General features: G+C 45.9%; 1 protein-coding gene across 1 annotated transcript; it reads right to left on the bottom strand.

The window, feature by feature from the left end:
* Positions 1 to 9211: 9211 nt before the first annotated feature.
* Positions 9212 to 11539, bottom strand: LOC308160757 (kelch-like protein 10; the record flags this gene model as incomplete). Its single annotated transcript, XM_080534698.1, has 5 exons — positions 9212 to 9577; positions 9665 to 9814; positions 9927 to 10520; positions 10627 to 11116; positions 11445 to 11539. 5 exons carry the CDS (start codon positions 11537 to 11539, stop codon positions 9212 to 9214), a joined length of 1695 nt encoding a protein of 564 aa, XP_080390824.1.
* Positions 11540 to 14447: the final 2908 nt, after the last annotated feature.

Raw genomic sequence — 14447 nt, 5'->3', positions numbered from 1 at the left:
AATAATGCTCAAAGGACATGATTGAAATGGTAAGATGTCAGGAAAGAAAGGCCTCTAGTCGCTGCCAGATAATGAAGTTGACCACACCAAGTCAATTCTGTGATGTAGGTGCAATAGCGACCACTGGCAGATTAGCCAGATCAGTCCAGTAATCTGCAACAGGGTTGACAATCATTTCAACATCTAACAATATATAAACAAATAAACAGGATAGTTACTGTCCTCCAAGATGGAGTCCCATTGACAATATCATTATCCGCACTCATAGTTCAGCAGCACATAACTGTACAGATGACATATTGCATTCAATACCCACTAGGGGGCAACAAAGTAACTTTTTAAATATAACCTTGATGCCTGATCTGTCTTGAATGTGGGGTTGAAATGGATAGCTAATCTACATGATTGTTGTGTAGCCCAATATGTGTATGCATCTTTCAAGGCAAACGATAACATTCGTCTTTTGTTTGGAGGGTATTTACATGTAGACGTCAGATATACACGTATTGATGGACATTAATGGGCATGGGCTTGCCCAGCAAAGTTAAGACATGATTGCAAAATAGCATTCAATTAAAGCCTCCCTTATACGTTCATTGTAGAAAAAATATTGTACCACCCGGCCTGATAGAAGCAATAAGAAAGACAGAAATGTTATGTGATTTCCATGGGCACTTGAAGGATTTATTTGGATGGTTTCTGTCTCTGCCCAGATGGACTGCAGTGGGCAGGACCGGGTCATGTAGGGATGGGGGGTAATGGTGGGTAGATATGGTGTCAGACAGTAAGGATGCTATTGGAGGTGGACAGTTTGAGCTCCTCCCGGGGGTTCTGCAGGGTATCTCGCGGGGCAGCATACTCGAGCACATTGGGTAGTCCGTGCACCACACAGCAGCTAACGCCACTGCGGAGGATGCCCATGTCATGGGCGTCATGCCACTCATCTGTCTTCTCATCGTAGCACTCCACATTGCAGGTACCTGTGCCAGTGAACCACAGTGAACCGCCCACCACAAACAGAAGATCATCCACCACCTCGATGCCAAAGTTGCTCCGTGGGTTCAACATGGTGGGAACTGCGCGCCAGGTGTTGGTCTGGGGATTGTAGCACTCTGCGTGTCGCAGACAGTTGGCTCCATCAAAGCCGCCCACCTAAGAGAGGATAGGAGAAATGTGGGTCAATAACAGAATATCAGAACTTGAGCATTGATTTATTGTGTATTTTTATGTAGGTCTCACCGCATAGACCTGCTCCCCATAGGCGATGACCCCCAACCCAATGCGGCGGCTTCTCATGGGGGCGATCAGAGTCCATTGGTTGGTCTCAGGGTTGAAGCACTCTGCTGTACACAGCCGCTCATTCCGATTGGAACCACCACATATGTATACCTAGAGTTAAGGCAACTTGTAAATTCATCCATCCTGGCTTTTTAATAGATTCATTGTACAATAGTTATCAAGTTGTGTTCCAGGTACAGTTAGTCTTACCTATTCCACTTACCTTTCCAAAAAGTGTGGTGGCACTGGCATCACTCCTCTGCTCATGCATGGGTGAGATGAGTGTCCACTGGTTGGTCTCAGGCTCATAGCGCTCAGCAGTGTTGAGTCGCACATAGCCATCAAAGCCGCCCATGGCGTAGATGCAGCCACCCAGCACAGCCACACTGACCCAGCAGCGCCGTGAGTGCATGGGTGCCACTTGGTGCCAAGTGTGTGTGACTGGGTTGAATTTGCGCACGTCGTAAAAGCCTCCCACGCAGTACACAAAACCATTGAGGTAGGCAGCACCGTGAAAGGCCCGTGCGCTCTCCTCCTCTCGAGTCACATTGACCCATCGGTCAGCCCGTGCATCATACGCCTCAATGCCATTGGTGAGGCTGCCACCACACCAACCACCGATGGCCAGTAAGATGGCATAGGGCAGGCGAGGGCGGGTCAGAGGGTTGCTGCTGTCAGAGCTGAACATGGCCTTCAGTGCGTTGATGATGATGGGCTTGCAGTCATCATTGGCTCTCACCAGTGGATTATTCTTCACATTGTTCATGAAGTAGTCTGCTGTCATCAAGGCCATGCGTACCTAAGCAAACAGACACAGACAGATATGGACACAGAATGCAGTCGGCAGCCTTTATGAAACGCATCAAACATTTACGTGTTACGTGTGTTGTCCAACTCTCAGTCACCTTAGGCAACAGCACCGAGATCTGGGCTTCGCGGTCTTGAGGAGAATGGCCAATCCAGCACAGGATGGCCTCAAACACTACATCTTCCTGCTTCACATTCAGGTCGTCCTTCTCAATGATGTCACGAAACTGCCACAGCGAGAGTTCTAGGAACTCCTCGGAGCTACGCACCATCTCCTTAAAGTGATGCAGGATGAAGAGAGAGGACCTGCGCCTCAGCTCATAGCAGGAGTAGAAGTCTGCAAACGTACAGATGCCAATGCAGTTCTCCGGGCACAGCTGGGCCTCTAGGTAGTCAGAGCAGGCTTGCACACTGCCCATGACAGAGAACTGATCTGCAGCCACCAGAAGCTGCTCCACATTCTCGTCAGTGACAGGCACAGAGCGTGTGTAGGCATACTCAATAATGAGACGCATCATGTCCGGTGACACACCAGGAATATTGTACACCCGCTTTTCTTTGTTCCAGACAATTGTGAAGAGAGCTCTGTGGGTCAGGGTTTAGAGAGGAGGGATATGATGGTCAGGAATCATCCATACTGTACCTGATTTTCTCAATACTCTTTTCAATACAGCACAGCTATATAATAAACACCCTCTGCAAGTATATGACAATATAAAGAGGGGTACACAAATATTATGAATCAATAGTTGCATGCTATCTTTTATAGAATGTATCATTGCTGCCACAAAGAACAATGTGTAAGCTCTTGTAGGATCTGGCTATTTTCTTCTGATTATCCTTTGGATCCATGCCAAGTGAATCCCTGCCATCCATCATGGCCACATCCCCACAAAGTTAAGACACTCACCGGAAATAAGGACTGCAGCCGCAAAGGATATTCTTGTGTGCGTTGAAGTCGATGCCATTGACTTTAATCACCACGTCACAGAATTTTCCTTCCATCCTCTATCAAATGATGGTAAGTGTAGTGTCCTTGTTTTTCAATGAAAGACTACAATACGTTAAATGGAGTGGCCGACCAGAAACCACAATGATCAAAATGTTCTGAGCCTTGACTGTCTTACACTAATGTTAGCTAGCCAGATTCTAGCTAGACACATTATTTAGACACATAGAAAGACAAACTAAAACACTAGAACAACAGTCACATGAACAACTACAGGACAGTCTTGTCAGATACGGTAGCTAATCAGTTTCGTGTTTGTAAATATGTCGTGTTGCCATCTGTCAGTGGGTATCATCATAACAAGGCAGTCATCACCCTGCAATTACTAAGGGTAGAGGGTAATAGCGGGTAATAGCGCGGCTAATGTTAACAAGCTAACGGTTGATAATGCTAACGTTTAGGACGTTATCACATCATTTCAGTCAGTCTAACTTGATAACTAAGTTGATAGTCTCTTTTTATCAGCACAGCACGTTTCATACACGTTTCAATAACACTTAGCATCTCAGTAGAACTCACCGAGACTTTGCCTTCGGCAAATAGCAGCAGACTTGTAACTTCAGGGGCTACAGGTCTTTCAAGGTTCGGTGGATCTGGTTGGGGAAGATATTTCCTTTACTGAATATTTTAGAAAGCTATACTAGATTTACCGATAGTAACCACACACATATATTTTACTTACACGTGTTACTCCGTTCTCTGCCTCAACATGTCTGCTTCCAGTGGCGGTAGATATTGATAGATATCGGCTGGCCAATAGAGGGCGCTAGGGCGTTTTGAGGGACTTTAAGAACGTAATTGAACGGGAGAGCCTTCTTTATGCTGCCATCTTGTCCGTGTCTCAACCGGAAGCCTATATGGAGCATGTTCATCTGTGACAGAGTTAGAAACATTTGAGGAGTCACCAAGAGCCAAGTCAGGCTCAGAAATGGAGGATACTCTTTCTGGGTCACTTAGATATAAATCATGTTCATTAACTTTTCTGAAAATTCCTTTTGTTGATGAGCGTGACCTTGTTTGTTGTATTCCTACATGTCTTATGCCTTTATTAGTACAGGGATCACTAACACCCTGTGCAAAACCTCCACTGGCTGTGTACTGATGGTGTCTGTTAGTATAATGTCAGAGTACATTTACATTTACAGTCCCACAGAGTACATTTACATTTGTCAAAAATGGTCGTCTCTTTTTTGATATTAGCTGTGTTGATATTACCCCCCTGCCCCCCTCTACCCTTTCTGTCAGCCCTGAAAATATGGTAACCATTATGTCATCATCCGATATGGATGTGCTTAACCATTACTGAAAAAATTAAAATGTCTGCATTAGGTAAGAGAAGATAAGTTGACATTGTGTATTGTACACGTATTGTTATTTACAAAAAACCCTGTTCTTAAAGGCAGACTAACTGCTTTTTAAAAGTTAACAGTTTGAACCCTCTCCTCCCCTCCTACCTCTCCCACCAACCCCTCTCCTCCACCCACCCCTCTCCTCCACCCTCTCCTCCCACCCTCCCCTTCTCCCACCCCTCCCCTCCTCCCTCCCCTCCTCTCACCCTCCTCCCTCCCCTCCTCTCACCCTCCTCCCTCCAACCCCTCCCCCTCCTCCAGGACTCGTGAGAGCCTTGCCTCCAACACCTCCAGCATCATGACGGAGAATAACAGACGTCAGAACTCTGCAGTCCTGAGCCCCCGTCACATGATCCCCGGTCACCTGACCAGCGTCGGCCCGCCCTTCAACTTCCGCGCTATCCCACAACCCCCTGCTTCCGCGCAGAAGGACAAGCTGACCAAGCCCCCGACCCTGGCCTCCATCACTAGCGTCTGACAGACAGACAGACAGACAGACAGACAGACAGACAGACAGACAGATAGGCAGACACAGGCAGAGAGACAAACAGACGGACAGAGAGAGACAGACAGACAGACAGACAGACTGACAGAGAGACACGCATACAGACAGACAGAGAGAGACAGACAGACAGACTGACAGACAGAGTCAGGCAGACAGACAGACAGACAGACAGACTGACAGGCAGACATATAGGTAGCGAGACAGACACACAGGCAGACAGACAGACACACACACACACACACACACACACACACAGAGAGACAGACAGACAAACAGGCAGACTGACAGACAGACAGACAGACAGACCTAGAGAGACAGACACACAGACACACAGACGCACAGACAGACAAACTGACCTCCATCGCAGGCGTCTGATGGATGTACGGAGGGACTGATAGAGGTGGAGGAGATGGGAGCAACCCTGAAGCCCCCCCCCTTTCCCTCCCTAGGGATGATGGGACTGTTCGTGACACTGGCATGACTTCCACTTACTGTTCTTACTGCTTCTAGAACACTCTACTGCAAAAACAACAACAACAACAACAACAACAACAAGAAAACTAAAATATCCTCTCTACCCTGCCCCCTCCAGGATGTACCTGGCTTGGGACTGAAATGATTGTTATTTTTTGCCTTTTCCAGAATTCCTGGATGTTGTAACTGGAGAGAGTTGTTGCCAGGAGACACAGACTGTTGGAGGAACACTCGTGGTGCGTTCACGACATGTGTCTGAATTACCACTTTGAAATGTCTCATTTGGAAACTCGTTGTACAAAGATGATACCCGAGTTTCTGACTCAGAGGGTGTCAGAATCCACCAATGGGAAGCCTCGGTTACCTTTCACTCTGAGGTTCCAAGTCTCCGAGGTGTCATGACCTTAGACACCTCGCCCCCCCCCCCCCCCCCCCCCCCCCCCGTCTGGGAGACTCTGGTGTCAACGCAGCGTTACCACGGCGACCAGAACTGGTCACCCTGTGACGACACACAACGTTACCACGACGACCAGAGACACAGCCTCCTGAGAAGCAGTGAACCAGGAAGAGCTCCAGAGGGTCTGATATGTGCAAAGTATTCTAGTTCCATCCTCCTATCCCTATAAGTTCTTTATTGTTGCGATCATGTATACTCAATTCTTTTAAATGTTTAAATGACCAAATACTTGGAGAAGAAAAAAACGTCATTAAAAAGAATAATGTTGAAATGAGAATTTATGACTGGCAAAAGTTTATTTATTTTTGGGGGTTGTATCTGTGTTTGAACCACCTGTGTTTTCACACACAATCATTTCATTGGATGAGAAATATCTTGCCCCACGCCATGGTGACACATTAAGTGTGATAGCTGTCAGCCTGTCATGTGTCTCAGACATACATACATACATACATACATACATACATACATACATACATACATACATACATACATACAGACAGACACAATGAGGTGATACAATGTGGACAGACTAGTTCATACAGGGGAGAGCTGTATCAGTGAGGAGCAAGACAGAGAGCTGAGCACTGATGTGGGAGACAGATCATAACCGTAAGTTGGTGTTTTACATAGTTTTTCACTGTTTAATATGATTTGAATAAACTTGCATGCCTTTGTATCATCTCACAAAATGATGTAGCCCTAACATACTACAGTAGCCAACTGTATGTGACCAGCCTGTTAAGAAAGCCTCAACCTGATTTTGTCCAGCTGACTGTGATCTAGTAGGTTCAACTACATGAGGCCCTAGATAATAATAGATAATAATGACTGTGTCTAGACTAGTCAACAGTCTTTACAAAGGTCACTATTGACCAATCAGCAGAGCTATAAGACTGACAGAAGACTGTTGAATACACTCCTCTATGAAGGGTCAATTAGTTGGTTTACTGTATGTCTTTTTTATGTAAAAATGGGCTTGTGTGATCAAAGTTAACTTTTAGGGTTATAGAGAGACATTGTAAATATCCCTTGTTAGCTTCAGGAGAGAGAGATACTGTATATACAGTATCAGCATACTTTCATGTCCCTTTCCTATGCTGTAGTTTCTCACTTCACAGTTTTTAACTTTGGTCTCCTTTAATGTGCTGCGTGTGTTCATTGTTCAGGTTTACAGCAAGAGGTCCTTTAAGGAGAGAGTGGAGGAGACCCCTGGCTCTAAAATGAGTCTCTCTGGAGAGAGAGAGGAGGGGACCACTGCCTCTAAAATTAGTCTCTCTGGGGATGTTGAAGCCATGGGGTAAGAGAAGAGTCTCTGGAGGGCATTTACCATGAAGATGATGATATTGATGATGATGATTATAGATACTTCATTCATAACCAGATTAATGTTAGACATAGGAATGTAGATGTACTGTAGTTCAATGCACACTGTATTTACTGTGTACACTAGTCTCAGGGAGATCACACTGAACACCAAAGGCTCAAAGATGATAGATCAACATGTCATGATGCATTGTTACACAGATCAAGCTTCATACACTCAAACTCAAAGGTTTTGATGTTCCACTAAGATCAAGCCTACACACATGCAGTTGGACAGTGGTGTGTTTTCCCTGAGTTGTTGGATGTACAGATGTCCCCTCTCCCTTGTGTGCAGTGTGCAGGGTGTAGTGTGTAGTGTGCATGGTGTAGTGTGTAGTGGCAGTGTAGCTCTCGTGATGAGTAGCCCTGCCAGTCCAAATGGATGTCCTAATGGTAGAATCTTAGGTCATCCAGGGGAGAGATCCCCAGTTTGAGCCCTGCTGGTTACATCAATCCCACTCTGACCACCAGAGGGCAGCAGTGTATGCTCATAAGAGTTTGTCACATTGGGTATTTGAGCCATGATGCTGTACTTATCTTATTGAAGTTCTTGCAGTCCAAAGAGAACAAGACTGTGATGACAGAGGCAGGAAACTAAGGGAGTCTTGAGGAGAGAAATACCCACTGTGTTGTAATCACACATGACCATGACCCATCTTCCACTAATAGCATAAAGAAGTAAATATGTTTCCATTGTCAGTTTTGCTTTGAAGCACACTTCCACTTCAACATGGTTTTGTTTCCCATTCTTTTAGAGGTAAAACGGATATGACCCCTTGAACTTTAATCATGTGTGGTATTTGACATTTTAGATTTAGGGTCTGCTTTTGAGTGTGTTTATTTTCATGTTTCACCTGAACTTTTTGAAATTGTCCTCCTGCTTCCTCCTGCTGTGAGAATAGCGCTCCATCACTTTGTCAATGATGTTGTCCCTTTTTCACACAAAACACACACGCACACACATGCATACGCGCGCGCACACACACACACACACACACACACACACGCACGCACGCACGCACACACACACAGTAACACAGCTGTTATGAAACACACAAAATACATATCAATAATTTATACAGATGAGGTAGTTAGGTTTGGTTTGAGTTCAGAAACTCTGACCCTGGACCTTTTTAGATGCTTGTTTTGTTTTCATACAAATTGGATTTGACGTACTATGGGCATAAAGCAATAATGCTCAAAGGACATGATTGAAATGGTAAGATGTCAGGAAAGAAAGGCCTCTAGTCGCTGCCAGATAATGAAGTTGACCACACCAAGTCAATTCTGTGATGTAGGTGCAATAGCGACCACTGGCAGATTAGCCAGATCAGTCCAGTAATCTGCAACAGGGTTGACAATCATTTCAACATCTAACAATATATAAACAAATAAACAGGATAGTTACTGTCCTCCAAGATGGAGTCCCATTGACAATATCATTATCCGCACTCATAGTTCAGCAGCACATAACTGTACAGATGACATATTGCATTCAATACCCACTAGGGGGCAACAAAGTAACTTTTTAAATATAACCTTGATGCCTGATCTGTCTTGAATGTGGGGTTGAAATGGATAGCTAATCTACATGATTGTTGTGTAGCCCAATATGTGTATGCATCTTTCAAGGCAAACGATAACATTCGTCTTTTGTTTGGAGGGTATTTACATGTAGACGTCAGATATACACGTATTGATGGACATTAATGGGCATGGGCTTGCCCAGCAAAGTTAAGACATGATTGCAAACTAGCATTCAATTAAAGCCTCCCTTATACGTTCATTGTAGAAAAATTATTGTACCACCCGGCCTGATAGAAGCAATAAGAAAGACAGAAATGTTATGTGATTTCCATGGGCACTTGAAGGATTTATTTGGATGGTTTCTGTCTCTGCCCAGATGGACTGCAGTGGGCAGGACCGGGTCATGTAGGGATGGGGGGTAATGGTGGGTAGATATGGTGTCAGACAGTAAGGATGCTATTGGAGGTGGACAGTTTGAGCTCCTCCCGGGGGTTCTGCAGGGTATCTCGCGGGGCAGCATACTCGAGCACATTGGGTAGTCCGTGCACCACACAGCAGCTAACGCCACTGCGGAGGATGCCCATGTCATGGGCGTCATGCCACTCATCTGTCTTCTCATCGTAGCACTCCACATTGCAGGTATCTGTGCCAGTGAAGCCGCCCACCACAAACAGAAGATCATCCACCACCTCGATGCCAAAGTTGCTCCGTGGGTTCAACATGGTGGGAACTGCGCGCCAGGTGTTGGTCTGGGGATTGTAGCACTCTGCGTGTCGCAGACGGTTGGCTCCATCAAAGCCGCCCACCTAAGAGAGGATAGGAGAAATGTGGGTCAATAACAGAATATCAGAACTTGAGCATAGATTTATTGTGTATTTTTATGTAGGTCTCACCGCATAGACCTGCTCCCCAAAGGCGATGACCCCCAACCCACAACGTCGTCTTCTCATGGGGGCGATCAGAGTCCATTGGTTGGTCTCAGGGTTGAAGCACTCTGCTGTACACAGCCACTCATTCCGATTCATACCACCACATATGTATACCTAGAGTTAAGGCAACTTGTAAATTCATCCATCCTGGCTTTTTAATAGATTCATTGTACAATAGTTATCAAGTTGTGTTCCAGGTACAGTTAGTCTTACCTATTCCACTTACCTTTCCAAAAAGTGTGGTGGCACTGGCATCACTTCTCTGCTCATGCATGGGTGAGATGAGTGTCCACTGGTTGGTCTCAGGCTCATAGCGCTCAACAGTGTTGACTGGCACATGGCCATCAAAGCCGCCCATGGCGTAGATGCAGCCACCCAGCACAGCCACACTGACCCAGCAGCGCCGTGAGTGCATGGGTGCCACTTGGTGCCAAGTGTGTGTGACTGGGTTGAACTTGCGCACACTACTGATGTAGTCAACGTCGTAAAAGCCTCCCACGCAGTACACAAAACCATTGAGGTAGGCAGCACCGTGAAAGGCCCGTGCGCTCTCCTCCTCTCGAGTCACATTGACCCATCGGTCAGCCCGTGCATCATACGCCTCAATGCCATTGGTGAGGCTGCCACCACACCAACCACCGATGGCCAGTAAGATGGCATAGGGCAGGCGAGGGCGGGTCAGAGGGTTGCTGCTGTCAGAGCTGAACATGGCCTTCAGTGCGTTGATGATGATGGGCTTGCAGTCATCATTGGCTCTCACCAGTGGATTATTCTTCACATTGTTCATGAAGTAGTCTGCTGTCATCAAGGCCATGCGTACCTAAGCAAACAGACACAGACAGATATGGACACAGAATGCAGTCGGCAGCCTTTATGAAATGCATCAAACATTTACGTGTTACGTGTGTTGTCCAACTCTCAGTCACCTTAGGCAACAGCACCGAGATCTGGGCTTCGCGGTCTTGAGGAGAATGGCCAATCCAGCACAGGATGGCCTCAAACACTACATCTTCCTGCTTCACATTCAGGTCGTCCTTCTCAATGATGTCACGAAACTGCCACAGCGAGAGTTCTAGGAACTCCTCGGAGCTACGCACCATCTCCTTAAAGTGATGCAGGATGAAGAGAGAGGACCTGCGCCTCAGCTCATAGCAGGAGTAGAAGTCTGCAAACGTACAGATGCCAATGCAGTTCTCCGGGCACAGCTGGGCCTCTAGGTAGTCAGAGCAGGCTTGCACAATGCCCATGACAGAGAACTGATCTGCAGCCACCAGAAGCTGCTCCACATTCTCGTCAGTGACAGGCACAGAGCGTGTGTAGGCATACTCAATAATGAGACGCATCATGTCCGGTGACACACCAGGAATATTGTACACCCGCTTTTCTAGGTTGTTCCAGACAATTGTGAAGAGAGCTCTGTGGGTCAGGGTTTAGAGAGGAGGGTTTATGATGGTCAGGAATCATCCATATACTGTACCAGATTTTCTCAATACTCTTTTCAATACAGCACAGCTATATAATAAACACCCTCTGCAAGTATATGACAATATAAAGAGGGGTACACAAATATTATGAATCAATAGTTGCATGCTATCTTTTATAGAATGTATCATTGCTGCCACAAAGAACAATGTGTAAGCTCTTGTAGGATCTGGCTATTTTCTTCTGATTATCCTTTGGATCCATGCCAAGTGAATCCCTGCCATCCATCATGGCCACATCCCCACAAAGTTAAGACACTCACCGGAAATATGGACTGCAGCCGCAAAGGATATTCTTGTGTGCGTTGAAGTCGATGCCATTGACTTTAATCACCACATCACAGAATTTTCCTTCCATCCTCTATCAAATGATGGTAAGTGTAGTGTCCTTGTTTTTCAATGAAGGACTACAATACGTTAAATGGAGTGGCCGACCAGAAACCACAAAGATCAAAATGTTCTGAGCCTTGACTGTCTTACACTAATGTTAGCTAGCCAGATTCTAGCTAGACACATTATTTAGACACATAGAAAGACAAACTAAAACACTAGAACAACAGTCACATGAACAACTACAGGACAGTCTTGTCAGATACGGTAGCTAATCAGTTTCGTGTTTGTAAATATGTCGTGTTGCCATCTGTCAGTGGGTATCATCATAACAAGGCAGTCATCACCCTGCAATTACTAAGGGTAGAGGGTATTAGCGGGTAATAGAGGGTAATAGCGCGGCTAATGTTAACAAGCTAACGGTTGATAATGCTAACGTTTAGGACGTTATCACATCATTTCAGTCAGTCTAACTTGATAACTAAGTTGATAGTCTCTTTTTATCAGCACAGCACGTTTCATACACGTTTCAATAACACCGTAGCATCTCAGTAGAACTCACCGAGACGTTGCCTTCGGCAAATAGCAGCAGACGTGTAACTTCAGGGGCTACAGGTCTTTCAAGGTTCGGTGGATCTGGTTGGGGAAGATATTTCCTTTACTGAATATTTTAGAAAGCTATACTAGATTTACCGATAGTAACCACACACATATATTTTACTTACACGTGTTACTCCGTTCTCTGCCTCAACATGCCTGCTTCCAGTGGCGGTAGATATTGATAGATATCGGCTGGCCAATAGAGGGCGCTAGGGCGTTTTGAGGGACTTTAAGAACGTAATTGAACGGGAGAGCCTTCTTTATGCTGCCATCTTGTCCGTGTCTCAACCGGAAGCCTATATGGACAGGGGTGCACATAACTTTTTGGGGCCAGTGCTCAGAGGAGCACCTAGGGATGCTGCTTGGTGCTCCCCGAGCTCGCGAGTCACGACCCGTCCCACAGGATGGATAAAAAAGGGATACATGGATAACTTATAGTAGCAAAACGACATTTATTCATAAATAAAGATGAACGAACAAATGATTGTGTGCAAAACAAAATAAACAAATGCAAAATCAAATGACTGCTCTTTAAGCATGAAAGTCTGTCAGACTCCTTTAAACACAATGAAATCAACTGACATCTCTTTAAGCACTGCTCTGTTCTGTAAACACTGAAATCAACTTTTCAACAAAAAGTTACAGCCTAAGCATTTATTTATGCTACAAGCTTAATCATCTTCATCACTGCTCTCTTGACTGCTGTTAATACTGTCCTCAATTTCAACCATGGTAGAGGATGTTGTAGGCTATCACTTTAAATAGCTCATTATTTTGATTGTGCAACAAAGTCTTTTTTTTTCTTTTTCTAATAGAATTCCCAACCATATTCCCTGGGTCAGGGATGTGCGATAATGAAGCTGTAAAACAAACGTCTGAACGTTTGAAAGCTTCAGAGAAAAGAAACGTGAAGTCCCTTGGTGTTGTTTTTCCTTTTAGCGACGAGTCGTTCGGGACTGAATTTTTACGTGGCGGCGCCGCGGCGTGATAACCGTGCGATACGCGATACGCGGAATGAAAGTACGATTTACGATACTTTCCGAATGTTTTCGTGAGGGGAGTCGCCGTGGTCGTCGTCGGTCGACTGTTGTGATGGATTACTCGTCGGGGACGGCAAATAGTTACTTAGTGGGGCTTGCAGTGATGCAGCAGTCAGCAGTCAGCAGGTGGATTTTGAGGAAGTAAATTCCTCTCCCAGCGCTTCCAGCTGTTGGTGCGCAAGAGCGCGTTCATGCGGCTGATCTACCGCGCAGGATGCATTTTGGCGACGCATGCGCACTGGCGCACCAGTTATGTGCACCCCTGTATATGGAGCATGTTCATCTGTGACAGAGTTAGAAACATTTGAGGAGTCACCAAGAGCCAAGTCAGGCTCAGAAATGGAGGATACTCTTTCTGGGTCACTTAGATATAAATCATGTTCATTAACTTTTCTGAAAATTCCTTTTGTTGATGAGCGTGACCTTGTTTGTTGTATTCCTACATGTCTTATGCCTTTATTAGTACAGGGATCACTAACACCCTGTGCAAAACCTCCACTGGCTGTGTACTGATGGTGTCTGTTAGTATAATGTCAGAGTACATTTACATTTACAGTCCCACAGAGTACATTTACATTTGTCAAAAATGGTCGTCTCTTTTTTGATATTAGCTGTGTTGATATTACCCCCCTGCCCCCCTCTACCCTTTCTGTCAGCCCTGAAAATAGGGTAACCATTATGTCATCATCCGATATGGATGTGCTTAACCATTACTGAAAAAATGAAAATGTCTGCATTAGGTAAGAGAAGATAAGTTGACATTGTGTATTGTACACGTATTGTTATTTACAAAAAAAACTGTTCTTAAAGGCAGACTAACTGTTTTTTAAAAGTTAACAGTTTGAACCCTCTCCTCCCCTCCTACCTCTCCCACCAACCCCTCTCCTCCACCCACCCCTCTCCTCCACCCTCTCCTCCCACCCTCCCCTTCTCCCACCCCTCCCCTCCTCTCACCCTCCTCCCTCCCACCCCTCCCCTCCTCCCTCCCCTCCTCTCACCCTCCTCCCTCCAACCCCTCCCCCTCCTCCAGGACTCGTGAGAGCCTTGCCTCCAACACCTCCAGCATCATGACGGAGAATAACAGACGTCAGAACTCTGCAGTCCTGAGCCCCCGTCACATGATCCCCGGTCACCTGACCAGCGTCGGCCCGCCCTTCAACTTCCGCGCTATCCCACAACCCCCTGCTTCCGCGCAGAAGGACAAGCTGACCAAGCCCCCGACCCTGGCCTCCATCACTAGCGTCTGACAGACAGACAGACAGACAGACAGACAGATAGGCAGACACAGGCAGAGAG

The sequence above is a fragment of the Nansenia antarctica genome, assembly GCF_963989245.1.
Source record: "Nansenia antarctica genome assembly, chromosome: 6".
In the NCBI taxonomy this organism is placed as follows: Eukaryota; Metazoa; Chordata; class Actinopteri; order Argentiniformes; family Microstomatidae; genus Nansenia; species Nansenia antarctica.
The sequence above is the reverse complement of the archived record's forward strand: the minus strand, read 5'-3'. Positions and strand labels throughout refer to the sequence as shown.